This window comes from Doryrhamphus excisus, chromosome 6 (genome assembly GCF_030265055.1).
Source record: "Doryrhamphus excisus isolate RoL2022-K1 chromosome 6, RoL_Dexc_1.0, whole genome shotgun sequence".
Lineage (NCBI taxonomy): Eukaryota > Metazoa > Chordata > Actinopteri > Syngnathiformes > Syngnathidae > Doryrhamphus > Doryrhamphus excisus.
In genome coordinates, this window is record NC_080471.1 from 7610815 (window position 1) to 7625658 (window position 14844).

The 14844-nt window shown below is 38.1% G+C and overlaps 1 protein-coding gene across 1 annotated transcript; it reads left to right on the top strand.

Annotated features, from left to right (window-relative positions):
* The first annotated feature begins 8816 nt into the window (after positions 1-8816).
* LOC131131308 (general transcription factor II-I repeat domain-containing protein 2) lies at positions 8817-11462 on the top strand. The gene is made up of 3 exons (XM_058075908.1): positions 8817-8850; positions 8993-9031; positions 9224-11462. Exon 3 carries the CDS (start codon positions 9294-9296, stop codon positions 11112-11114), a length of 1821 nt encoding a protein of 606 aa, XP_057931891.1. The 5' UTR covers positions 8817-8850; positions 8993-9031; positions 9224-9293; the 3' UTR covers positions 11115-11462.
* The last annotated feature ends 3382 nt before the right edge of the window (positions 11463-14844 follow it).

Below are 14844 nucleotides of genomic sequence, written 5' to 3' on the forward strand. Positions count from 1 at the left end.
CACTAATGGAAATAATATCTCATAATAATATCTTGACACAAACTAATTCTTTATGCACATTTTTGTACATTTATTTATATCTGATGCTGACCTTCTATTTATTTTCTACCTTAGTATTTTTTATAAATATCATATATGAAAAAAAATGTAAATGTTTAAAAAAGCAGCAGTAATTTTACGAGAATGAAGTCAAAATATCAAGAGACATACTGTAACAAGAAAGGTTTATGAGAATGATCTTGTCATTTTAGAAGAAAAACTTTTTTTAAACTTGTAATATTATGAAATAAAAAACAAACAAAACCAAATAATAAATATTCATGTACATTTGGTTGAGGAAATGATATAATATTGTGGGAATAACGTCAAAATATTATGAGAATATTATGAGAATGATATGATGTTATATAGTATTATTATTATTATTATATATCATTATGTATTATTATATATTATACTCCGGTTTTCCTCCCACAAAAAATGCGACTTATACTCCGGAGCGACTTATAGTCCAGAAAATATGTTACTTTTAAAATATTATATTATACTTTTTATTTTGTAGGTTATTTTTATATTCTTGGCGGCACAGCGGTCTAGTGGTTAGCGCGTAGACCTCACTGCTAGGAGACCAGGGTTCAATTCCACCCTCGGCCATCTCTGTGTGGAGTTTGCATGTTCTCCCCGTGCATGCGTGGGTTTTCTCCGGGTACTCCGGTTTCCTCCCACATTCCAAAAACATGCTAGGTTAATTGGCCACTCCAAATTCCAGTCCATAGGTATGAAAGTGAGTGTGAATGGTTGTTTGTCTATATGTGCCCTGTGATTGGCTGGCCACCAGGTGTACCCCGAAGACAGCTGGGATAGGCTCCAGCACCCCCTGCCACCCTCATGAGGAAAAAGCGGTAAGAAATGAATGAATTATATATTATTATGATATTATGAGAATTGTAATAATAACTAGAACATTTGCATGCAATCTGTGCTGTGGTTCTTGCGGTTTTGGCCGCATTAACTGCAAAAAAATGGGACGATTAAGATATAACAATAAGAACAAAAAGTAAACATCCCAAGGAATATTAAGATAGGCTGCTCTGCATTGCATTTGCAGCTGTCGGGGGGGGGGGGGCTGCTTTGTCGTGCATGCCCATAGAAATTCTGAAGATTATGCAGTCAGTTGAAAAATATTGAAAAAGATTTAAAAAATGATTGAAGATGATACTAATAATATCCCCCCACCCCATCATAAATTTGAAATGCATTTTTTCCTGTAAAGTTAGGCCTTAATGGAGGTCTTTGCTGCATTTGAGGACATAATTTCTTTGAAATGTTTTGGAAAGGCTAATAGTTATTTACCTAACAAGTGCGTGGCGAGTAAACAAACATGCAGTAGATTTCAAACATGGACGACATGCATGCATGACAGCCTCTAGTATTCTTACAGCGACCACATAAAAGATGAATGAGCGGCCTCCGACACACACACACACACACACACACACACAAAGGAAAAGGAATCACCAAGGGAGGTGGGCACGCTCAGGGTCAAAGGTGAGCAGCAGCGGGCCGTCTCCTGGTCGGCGTTGAGCGCTAATTCACAACATGTTTGCTTGTTCCACTTAAAAGACTCGACTCCTTTCTTATGAAGTGTCTTTTTGTTTTTTTCTTAACGCAATCCAGCCTGCACATTAAGAGCATGTGGGCCTGATTAGCCTACCATGTTTTGATCCTATTCCAGCAAAATGAAGAGCAGGTGCTTGGATTGTCTTCTTCCACACATGAATATTCTCACAAATCGGACAAAACATTGGCTTTGGCTTTTTCCCAGCCACCACCGAGGAAGGCGTGACAAACATGTCATAAAAGACGCCAGGGCCATCATGTGAGGCGTCTTTTAGCCGGGCAGGTTTCTCTCTGCATTGTGATGTTGTCGTCCTGATGTGTTCGGATTCATCAGCATAGTTGGAGTCACGTCCAAGTGCCTTGAAATACGAAAAGAAGTAAAAGGAGTGAGACAAAAAGCATTTTGTGTAAGCAATTTATCGCAAACAAGCGACTGAAATGAGTTTATTAGCTGATTAAAAGTTCAAGACCGGGCTGCACGGTGTACGAGTGGTTAGCACACAGACCTCACAGCTAGGAGACCAGGGGTTCAATTCCACCCTCAGCCATCTCTGTGTGGAGTTTGCATGTTCTCCCCGTGCATGCGTGGGTTTTCTTAAGGTCTATTTACTTAAGTTAAAGGTGATGTTGTGATAATTAATGTGATGATTAATCACAGTGTTGGGGTGAGTGATTAACTTGATTAATCACTTGACAGCACTAGTTTGTATTAAAATTTCAAAACAAAGTATACAACTTAGTATATATTAAAATTCCTTGTATATTTATTTTTATTCACGATATATTCCATTCGAGTGGTTAGCACACAGACCTCACAGCTAGGAGACCAGGGTTCAATTCCACCCTCGGCCATCTCTGTGTGGAGTTTGCATGTTCTCCCCGTGCATGCGTGGGTTTTCTCCGGGTACTCTACGGTTTCCTCCCACATTCCAAAAACATTTAGGAGGTTTAATAATAAAAATCCCTCAAAATGCGTCGCCCCAAACAGTGAGTGGTGTTGGCCGGGTTGCCAAGAGGCCTTTTCATGTACCCGGTTTCAATATAAGCACCAGCAACTAATCCGACATGCTGGTGGATTGCGGGAGCGAGTTGAGCATTACAAGCAAAGTGCAGCATTTGTGTAATATTCCCAAAGCAGAGGACACTCATGGAAATAATATCTCATAATAATATCTTGACACAAACAAATTCTTTTTTTGTACATTTATTTATATCTGGTGCTGACCTTCTATCTATTTTCTACCTTAGTGTTTTTTATAAATATCCAAAAATTATAAAACCATATGAAAAAAAATTGAAATGTTTAAAAAAGCAGCAGTAATTTTATGGGAATAAAGTCAAAATATCAAGAGACATATTGTAACAAGAAAAGTTTATGAGAATGAATTTGTCATTTTAGTAGCATAAAGTTGAAATATTAAAGAAAAACTTTTTTAAACTTGTAATATTGTGAAATAAAAAAAAACAAAAAAAAACAAATAATAAATATTCATGTAAATTTGGTTAAGGAAATGATATAATATTGTGGGAATAAAGTAAAAATATTATGAGAATGATATGATGTTTATATTATTATTATATATTATTATGTATTATCTCACCTCTCGCCCAAAGACAGCTGGGATTGGCTCCAGCACCCCCGCGACCCTCGTGAGAAAAAGTGGTAGAAAATGAATGAATTGTGTATTATTATATATTATACTCCGGTTTCCTCCCACATTCCAAAAACATGCTAGGTTAATTAGCCACTCCAAATTGTCCATAGGTATGAATGTGAGTGTGAATGGTTGTTTGTCTATATGTGCCCTGTGATTGGCTGGCCACCAGTCCAGGGTGTACCCCGCCTCTCGCCCGAAGACAGCTGGGATAGGCTCCAGCACCCTTGTGAGGAAAAAGTGGTAGAAAATGAATGAATGAATGAATGAATGAATGAATGAAAGTTCAAGACCACAGTCTTGGCAAAAATGTGGATTCAATGTATTTTTCTGTCAGGTATTCACACTGGAATTATGGCAAAGGCAAAAAAAAAAGCTTTCTCTCAATCATTTTTCAGACCTTTGTATTGACTTATGGACTCCTATGGAGCAGTTACACACAATAACCTGCACCAAACTTTCTAAATCTTCCAGAATTTGCGCCTATCCCAGCTGTATTTCCTTGTATTTTAATGTATTCCACCCATGACCCGCCACTGACAGAACGTCGCTTCTGGCTTCAGCGACAGTTTGGCAAATATTTCACAATATATAAATCTCAATAACAGTCCCTTGTGAAATGCGGTTGCCAGTTGAAAATTGCTCCAATAACTTCTGCATGAGCTTGTTTCATAAACAGAGAAGTAGAGCTGGAAGGCGAGCAGAGGGCAGAGAGCATATCGGGGCTACAGCCACACCCATAAGGGCTCCTCTGTGACATCACAAAGGAACATTTTTGCAACACCCTCTGAAAGCAAGCGTTTTGAGTCATCCCAAACTTCTTTCAGGGCTGACTTCCAAATGTGCAAATCTCATTATCTGAAACTTTGGCATCGTTTAACCCGAGAATACAACATTCTTACTACGTTTATAGGTCAGAAAAGTGGAAAAAGCATAATAGGCCCCTTTAATGTTATCAAAAGTAATAAAATATGTCATATACACTCTATTTCTGACTAATATATGAATGTATTTATCTGCAAATAAACCATTTAATAAATTGTTTTAAGTATTTAAAAATATTTTTAAAACATTTGTATTTGTTTATTTTATTGTTCTTACTATTTTAATAATTATTTTTTATTGGCATCTTCTTCCTTGCTATATATTAAAATATTTCATACTACATACCCTATTTCTAACTTGTTTATTTCTTAATTTCTTAATTTTAAAAACTGTATTTGAGTCCAATTTTACAACACATGGTAATGGTAATGGTAATGGTAATGGTTTTATTTCATTTGAACATGCATCCCATAATCAGTTCCCAGTTCCACATGTCCAAAAGGAGTAGGAAGAAGCAAAGCTTATTAAATCCTACCCCTCCATCTGGCATTTTTACAATCAGTAACTGTTACATTTGTTCACTTCCTGCTTTCAATAATACATTTTGAGGTTTTTTTTTGTTTTTTTTTTAATAATGCACCTTGTACCGAAGTAGGAGGTGATATGAGCATCCAATGCCATAATGGGTACCATAGTAAGTGTCAATATAGTGATATATATAGCACATCATGACTGGTTCAAGACTCTTCATCCTTGTCTTTAGCAAACATCAACTGCTTGTACTGCTTGTATCTTATATCAGCATTTTATCTTATCTTATCTTATATCAGCAAATTGAAGTATTTGTGATTTTAGAAATAAGGATATAAGTAGGCGGCATTATGAATTATCCTTACTGACCTTTTTTGCAGTACATTTAGCATAAAAAATAACAAAATAAACAAACAATAACCAAAAAAATCTACATAAAAAACCTCATTAGCGAGCTCATGAATGTCTTGATCATCTAAGATTTTCTTTCATATGGAAGAATAATCCATACAAAAGTATCATAGGCGACACGGTTAATGATGCTAAATGCTTTTTGATGATGAAAGCGAAAAGTGAAATGTGAGGAATTGGTGCAGGTGAAGGTGAGAATTCCAAAAGGGAATCCAACCTGTGCGGACACGAGCAGACTGCAGTGTTTGTCCTCGCTCAAAGTGATGAGAGAGGACTCTGGCGCGACTAGAGGTGGGCCCCCCACTCCTCCTCCTCCAACTCATCATCCTCAACCTCTTCCTTACTCAGCCAGCAGCACGGTGGATGCGCATGAGTGCTCCCCCAGCCAAAAACACTCTCACTGGCTGAGAGCAATGATGGATGCATGCACTGTACATCCTCCATCACTGCTGCTTTCTTTGTCGTATTCACACTGTACTTCATTACTTTCTTAAAACTCCTATGATCATTATTAGCATCATTTTATTCATTCATATTATCATTATATTCTTGTAAATTCTTGCTGTTTTTGTTCATTTCTGCTGTTTTTTTCTCAAAAAAATATTTCAACTTTATTCTTGTAAATTAGCTTATCATAATTACGACTTCATTCTCATAATCACTGGACTTTAACAACAACTCTTTCCCCAAAGTCATTACAACGTTATTTTCTTTTGTCTGTTTCTATGAATATTCCAATTTCCCCCCAAAATAACGTCTTTTTTCTTTCATATTGTAACTATATACTACTATTATTCCTCATACTATTACTTCAATCTTGTGAAATGGTGACTTTTTTCCCGTTACAATAGTTCTTAATAATTGACTTTATTCATGTCAAATTAAAGCTGTTTTTTCTTCTTCTAGTAAATTTTCCTCTCATAATTAGGACTTTATTCCCATAATGTTTTGACATTATTCTTGAAATATAAAATTATTTAAAATTAAAATTATAATTAATTATAAATAATAATAATTAATAATAATAATATAATAATTATAAATATAATTATTTTCATATATTATTACAACATTTAAAATATAATATTTTAACTTTATGCTTCTAAAATTTTATGTTTCCTTATTTTCGCACTTTCCTTATTCTTGTTAAATTACAAATTTCTTCCATGTTTGTTGCTATTTTTTTTCTTAATTGTTAAATTCCATTTTTCTAATGGGAACAGGAATTGGATTTGACTGACAGGACGTTTCTTTATGACAGTTTCCATGTGTAAATCATACACTTCTGTTAAACACCAACTTGTGCTTTATCTCACTCATCTTCTTTTCCAGTCTGAGAGTCATCACGGCCTCGGCACTCGTGCAGCGGCCCAGCTGGGCCAAGTGAGTGGGGGGGGTGAGTCATGCTGCGGGAGCACGCTACTGGATGCAAAACAGAGTTTGAAAGCCGCAACGCTCATTAAGTCATTAGGTGGTAATTAGCCTGTGTGTTAGCAGATCGGTACTAGCAAAGCTCATACTGGTAAGAAAATGCGGGGTGTGGTGGAACAGCCATTGCTAATGTAAGGTGTGTATTGCTTTGGAATTATTCTACTTTATTTACAAAAAAAGTTATTTTTCATCAGGTAATGTAACTTTATTGAACTATGTTTGAATACACTAAATAAACTAGTGGAATACACGCAAGCCATGGCTCCTCCAGACGCTGGGAACTCTGAACTCTCTGAATGCATATTTGCGATTCTTCAGATAAGACATGTGCCCTCACCTTCGCTGTAGGTGTTTATGTGGGTTGGCTTCTTTGGTGACCATGGCAACCCACAGTGCTGCCTGTTATTCAAAACAATTGCAATAATACATAATAATACTAAATATAATGTATAATAATATATAATAATGTAATAATAATAATATTTATATTTATATTTATGCCTTTACATTAGTGTGTTTTAAGAAAATAAATGACTTAAAATTAATTAAATGCATTTGTACAGAATAATTTTTTAAAAAGTATTTTTTCCTTCACATTAGAGAATGAATACATTAAAAAAATAAATGTTATTCGATTAATTAAATACATGTTATTATTTTAATGTAAAAAAACACAGAATAAGAAATGTATTTTCTTTAAAATAGTGTTATAAAATAAGTAAAAAAAAAAAAAAGAGGAAAACATAAGCAAACTATTTTCACTTTTGAAATTGATGAGAATGGAATGGCCTTTATTGTCATTATACAAAATGTACAACGAGATTGGAGAACTTCTCCTTTCAGTGCAGTAGTCAAGTTTAAAAAAGTATACAAAAAGTAGAGTAAAAAAAGACAATTTAACAAGATATATACAAGGTATATACAAGATATCCAAAATGTACACATAATATTGCACAGGAGCATATGCAGGAGCAGACATATTGCAGGTATATTAATTTTAGTGCAATGATAAATGGGTCTTAGTGCAAATAATGACTGGTGTATACAGATGAGTAAAGTCACATATGAGTGTATTGTATTTGGTTGTTAAATAAATAAATATGTTTGAGGTAGTAACAGAGGCAGTGATGGAAATATTGCACATTTGCATTACGCTAATGACCGGTACGTTGTATGTCTGAGTTCAGGGTGGTGATGGCTCTTGGGAAGAAGATGAGAAGAACAGTGTAAAAATGGGCATTTTTGACCTTTGGTCTAGAGACAGTGACACTGAGGAAAAAACAGGAAGCAGAACTGGAGGTAGCAGAGATGAGGATGCTGAGGTTCTCTTTGGGAGTGACCAGGATGGATAGGATCAGGAAGGAGTACATCAGAGGGACATTACATGTTAGAGGCCTTGGAGATAAAGTCACAGAGGCCAGACTGAGATGGTTGGGACATGTCCAGAGGAGAGCTAGTGAATATATTGGTAGAAGGATGCTGCCAGGTAGGAGGCGTAGAGGAAGACCAAAGACGAGGTTTATGGATGTAATGAAGGAGGACATGTGTGAGAGAGACAGATGCAGAAGACGGGGTTGGATGGAGGAGACTGATTTGCTGTGGCGACCCCTGAAGGTAAAAAAGCCCAAAGAGAAAGAAGAAGAACAATCTTTCTTATGTTTAATATCAGTTGACCATCTCATATCAGGGACAACTGATTTTTAAAACATAGCATGTACATACGCTACATATGTACGTATATTCCTCCTCTCTACCAGGTAGAGTTAACGCTTTAATGTTGAATGCTGAAATTTGGAACGTGTTTTATGTACACAGTGATATCAAAGTGTTTCCAAGTTGTACTGCAAGGGTGATAAAGCTGCACGGGGGGAGGAAGAAGTGGGTGCAGTCATGGATGAAACCCAGCTGCGGTCCTGCGGGACATTTGAAACGCTGCAAGATAGCTTTGATGAGGTGGGTTTGGTGTGTAAATACAACGTCCTCCTTCCTTACTGGTGCTGTCGTCCCTCCTTATCACACACGCAGGCCTGTCATTAGACGCTTCACCCATTCATTATGTCATGAGTGACTTTGAACCCTCCATTACCAAATAAACACATGGAACTTGTCTTTGAGGAGCGTACAATAACTTAGTTGGAATTGAGGGGCGTTTTATTTAGTGTTTCATTTAAAAAAAATAATACAATAAAAATTAAAAAAGAAACATAAAAGACTCATGGAGAGTTAATTAAACAGCAAAATAAACTTGAAAGGGCTCACATGAATTATTGCAACATTTGAGGGCTTTTCATACAGAGTGAGATGAACCACATTTATCTTCAGTTCATGTCCTCATTAGGGTCACAGGGAGGCTGGAGCCTATACCAGCTGTCTACAGGTGAGAGGCACTGTACAACACTCTAACTTTCTAACTTCATTCTGACCTGAACACATCGACAGCAATGGAACTGCAGCTGCAATGCTGAGTTTATTGTGAAATTCATTCATTCATTCATTTTCTACCGCTTTTTCCTCACGAGGGTCGCGGGGGTGCTGGAGCCTATCCCAGCTGTCTACAGGTGAGAGGCACTGGACAACACTGTAACGCAGACATGTCCAAAGTCCGGCCCCCGGGCCAATTGCGGCCCGTGGACAAATTTTTACCGGCCCGCGGCCTCTATCATGAAAGCAATAATATGCGGCCCGCCAGCACTGTTGACCACAGTATAAAATACATGTGTACAAAAAGCTATTTTTCATTTCACCAGAAGATGGCAGTAGCCCTGTGGCCGCACTCTGGCCGCCGTGATCGTGATCGTTTCAGCCCAGCCCATTTCTAACATGGCGTCTGTAAACAAAAAAAGGAAAGTTGACCGCGAGGGCCGCCGCTTCCAGGACAAGTGGAAATTTGAGTATTTTTTCACTGAAATACGAAACAACTGTGTCTGCCTAATTTGCCAAGAGACTGTGGCTGTTTTCAAGGAATTCAACATCAAGAGGCACTACCAGACGAAACATGCTAGCTACGACAAGCTAACTGGGAACGAACGCGGTGAAAAAGTGAAGCAACTGGAAGCTGTTTTAACGGCACAGCAAAGCTTTTTCACAAGAGTCCGTGAGTCAAATGAAAATGCCACAAAGGCAAGCTACGAAGTGGCAACGCTGATTGCAAAGCACTGCAAACCTTTCACTGAGGGTGAATTTATTAAAGACTGTGTAATGAAAATGGTTGAGAAAATTTGTCCCGCGAAGAAGCAAGAGTTTGCCAATATTTGCCTGGCTCGTAATACTGTGGTACGGAGAATTGAAGACGTTTCATTAGATATTAAGAGACAGTTAGAGGCAAAAGGAACTGAGTTTGACTTTTTCTCGTTAGCGTGCGATGAAAGCACGGATGCGTCCGACACCGCTCAGTTACTGATCTTTTTAAGAGGAGTGGACAATGACATGAACGTGAGTGAAGAGCTTCTGGACCTCCAGAGTCTGAAGGGCCAAACAAGAGGAACGGATTTATTTGTTTCTGTTTGTTCCACCGTAGATGACATGAAACTACAGTGGAATAAAGTCACCGGGATTATTACGGACGGCGCACCTGCCATGGCTGGCGAGCGGAGTGGATTATCAAGCCTTGTCTGTAACAAAGTCAGCGAAGAAGGAGGCAGCGCTATTAAACTCCACTGTATTATTCATCAAGAAGTTCTCTGTGCCAAATATATGAAATATGATAATGTTATGAAACCGGTGATAAAGACTATTAATTATATTCGCTCCAAAGCGCTGTGCCACCGCCAGTTTCAACAGTTTCTTCTCGACATCCAGGCTGAATACGGAGATGTTTTGTATCACACCGACGTAAGGTGGCTCAGTCGGGGGTCTGCGCTGCAGCGCTTCTTCTCTCTCAGGGAGGAAATTGGACAATTCTTGACTAAAAAGGGACAACCCATGCCACAATTAAATGATCCTGTTTGGCTGGCTGATTTGGGATTTTTAGTTGACATAACGCAACATCTGAATGCGCTGAACACAAGCCTCCAAGGGCAAAATGCAGTGGTAAGCCAACTGTATTCACACATCAAAGCCTTTCGGACCAAGCTGCTACTTTTCCAAAGACACCTGTCACAGGCGCAGCCCAATACCGCACATTTCCCGTCGCTGCAGGAAATTGTGACCAGTTTCCCACAGATCAATATCAGTGCGCAAATGACAAAGTATGCAGCAGACATCTCATCTCTGGTTGAGGAGTTTCAGCAGCGCTTTCGGGACTTTGCAGCTATTGAAAAGGAGATCACGCTTTTTTCCTCTCCTTTCTCCGTGGACCCTGATGACGCTCCAGACCACCTGCAACTGGAGCTCATTGAGCTGCAGTGTGACGCCGAGCATCGCAGTCGGCACCAACAGCTCCCTCTTGTCAACTTCTACCGCCAGCTGGATGAAGGCAGGTTCCAAGCAATTCGGACATTTGCTAAGAAAATGCTGAGCTTGTTTGGCTCCACATACATGTGCGAGAAGACATTCTCCGTTATGAACATTAACAAGAGCCGCATGAGGACGAGACTGAGTGACTCTCACCTGCGTGACGTCTTGCGCATCAAAACCACTGCTCTTGAGCCAGACATGGACTACATACTGCAGTCAAGATCCCAGTATCACCCTTCACATTAGTGCAGGCAAGACCTTTGTTAAGTCCTCTGAGTTGAATAAATTGTTAAATCTCAGTTAATTAATTTTTTTGTGTCAAAATCACAGTTTGAATATGCAGTGATCATTGTTTTGTTTTCAGCACTTTTCCTACAGTGAGCATATAATAGTGAATAATATGTAATGTTTCACATGAACTTAGATATCCTTTATAGTTTTCTTAATTTTTTGTGGTTTGTGATTTCGGTAAAAACCTAAATGTAAAAAAAAATGTAAAAGTAAAAGTATGCCATTTGTAATTAAAACAAATCCCAAAAAGTTAATTTGTATTTAATGTTAATGGTTCAAAGAATGTCAGGCTAAATAGTCGGCCCCCACACATTTTCACCTTACCAAATCTGGCCCTCTTTGCAAAAAGTTTGGACACCCCTGCTGTAACGTCTAACTTCATTCTGACCTGAACACATCGCCAGCAGTGGAACTGTAGCTGCAATGCTGAGTTTATTGTGAAATTCATGCTTTTATTTTGAATTGTACCAAACAGGAACTTGTACCATTACTGCCGTAAGATAACAAAAGTTACGGCTGTTAGGTGGCATTTATGCATTTGAGAAGACGGAAATTAAGTAATACAACATTGCAAGAGGTAAAAAAAAGGACTTTGTATAGGACTCTGCCGTTGATTAAGAAGCAAGCTAAAGTGGTCAGTGCTATTCATATTCAATACTAGCTTTGATGCTACAGTGCTGCTGATGTGTAACTGCTGTATAATTTGTCGTTTTATTTTGTATGTACTTTAGTTCTACGATGTTCCATGATGTGATGGAAATAAACATTTGTAAAGGGAACTGGAGTCTACCGATCAATCAACAGGTGGCCCAAGCAGTACAATTCCAACACCATATACTGTACGCATCTCCAACTCACACACTCTCTAGTCCAGCGGTCTCAAACACGCGCCCCGCGGGCCAAATGTGGCCCACAGGACACTAGTTTGAGGCCCCCGCCTTGATATGAAAGTTTAATGTTGATGCGGCCCGCGCAAGTTTGATATGGATGCTGTATGGTATCATGTACCCAGAAAAAATTATTACGTTTGATTAATGTTCATGTTAAAGGTTGAATAACTGTTAATAGTTATCCTCCCTATCCGTGTGGAAGTGGTAAGTTTTTGGCTATTTAAGTTTAAAGGAAATAACTTGAAGGCTACCGTTTAGGTCGCTAGCTCTCTAGTTTGCGAGTTAGCATGTGTCTCAAGACCCTGCAGTTGCGCAATATGTTGTAAATAAAAAAAGTATAAATGTGACTATAGTCGTGTTTTGTCATGTCTACAGGGCTCTAATAATGCTTTGTTCATTTTAATCTGAATAAAATAATTTGTCTACCCACCAACTATATGTGGTTTCTTAAGTTTTTATTATTTGCCGTTTTATTATTATTATTATTATTATATTTATTTATTTATTACTGATTGATTGATTTTCTTTATTCTTGATTATTTATTGTTTATTTATTTTTCATCTTATTTTGTGTAGAAAAATAAAAAGTAAGATATTTGAGAACATTGGAATGTTTTATCAGACCTTTTATTGTAGAAAATGTTTAAATTTTTTTGTTTTTAATAAATGCGTTTATAACAATATATACACAACATCCTGTCCTGTCATTTACCATTGTCTTCATTAAATATCGTAAAAATTGGCATATTTCAGACTTATTGTAGTTGCTCATGATATGCTCGTGATAATCATGATTGAATTTTTTTCATTATTTGTCAGACCTAAAAATATACAAATACTTATTTCTTTTGAATAAAATGAGAAAATATATTTTTTTATTATTTTAATAAAAAGTATTTTTTAGTTAAAAAATATTCCATGGAAATACATTTCCTTCAACTCTTGTAGTTGTAGGCGTAGTTGTATAAAATATTCATTCATACATTCATTCATTGATTCATTCATGTTCTACCGCTTATACTCACGAAGTAAATCTTATGATTATTATTATTGTAGGCGTGGCAGTATCATTTATGATTTTTATATTTTATAATAAATATAATAATTATAATAATTATATATAATAGTATTCATGGAAGTATTATGTAAAAATATAAGAAAATGGTTATAGTACTACTACTACTACTACTAATAATAATAATAATAATAATCATAATAATAATAATCATAATAATAATAATGGGCTGCACGGCGGTCGAGTGGTTAGCGCGCAGACCTCACAGCTAGGAGACCTGGGGACCTGGGTTCAATTCCACCCTCGGCCATCTCTGTGTGGAGTTTGCATGTTCTCCCCGTGCATGCGTGGGTTTTCTCCGGGTACTCCGGTTTCCTCCCACATTCCAAAAACATGCTAGGTTAATTGGCCACTCCAAATTGTCCATAGGTATGAATGTGAGTGTGAATGGTTGTTTGTCTATATGTGCCCTGTGATTGGCTGGCCACCAGTCCAGGGTGTACCCCGCCTCTCGCCCGAAGACAGCTGGGATAGGCTCCAGCACCCCCGCGACCCTCGTGAGGAAAAGCGGTAGAAAATGAATGAATGAATAATAATAATGGCTCCATGGTAGACGAGTGGTTAGCGCGCAGGCCACACAGCTAGGAGACCCGAGTTTGATTCCTCCCTCGGCCATCTCTGTGTAGAGTTTGCATGTTCTCCCCGTGTATGTTTTTTTCCGGGTATTCCGGTGTCCTCCCACATTCCAAAAACATGCTAGGTTAATTGGTGACTCAAATTGTCCCTGTGATTGGCTGGAGACCAGTCCAGGGTGTACCCCTACCTCTCGCCCAAAGATAGCTGGGATAGGCTCCAGCACCCCGGTGACCCTTGTGCGGATAAGTGGTAGAAAATGAACTAATGAATGTTATTGTGTTCTAAGAGATGTCATTAAACGAGCAGTCATAGAAAAACAAATACTGAATAAAGTCAACATTTTGAAGTGTTCCAAGTCCACAGATGATTGAATAGTCGATGGCTGATCACAATTACAAATGCGCATTACCTCAACGTATAAATGCGTTGGAATCGAGGGGATTTTTATTGTTTCATCACATAAAAAATTAAAAAAACCTGACGAACATATGAAGACTGAGCTTAATTAAACAGCAAAACAAACTTGAAAGCCATTCATTATTGCTTGGTTTGACGGGCTTTCATTTGGGTTAAAAGAATACGTAACCTCATCTGTCATTTCAAAATGAATGAGCTCTTTCATGTGATGATGTCACAAAGTGCCCAGCTGGACGCCACAGCGACACCTGCTGGTAGCCACGTCAACCAATCGGCCTCCCCAAAGTTCAGCTCGACTGCAGGTTTCCCACGTCCACTTGTCAAAACACAACATACACGCCACCAAAACACAAATTAGCAGCAAGGGGAGGGCTGCAGATACCCCTTAGTGGCATGTTCCATCATGTTACGGGCGCACAAACCCAGCGAGCAGATTGTGATAATTATGCGTGTAAATTCCAGGTCGTGGTGTTGAGAGCCGCCCATGGAAGCCCACATGGAAGAAGCAGCTGTCATTGCCTCCCATTTATAAGCACTGCAAGATGGGACTTATGTATGTGTTCGTCCTTTAAAGCAGGGGTCTCCAACTCAATTTACCTGGGGGCCACTGGAGCTAGGGTCTGGGCAAGGCTGGGCCGCATCAGGTTTTCCAAAAAAAAAAAAAAAAAATGCATTTATTAAAAACAGAAAAATATACAAACTTTTTCAGTGCTTTGGTTCAGATTTT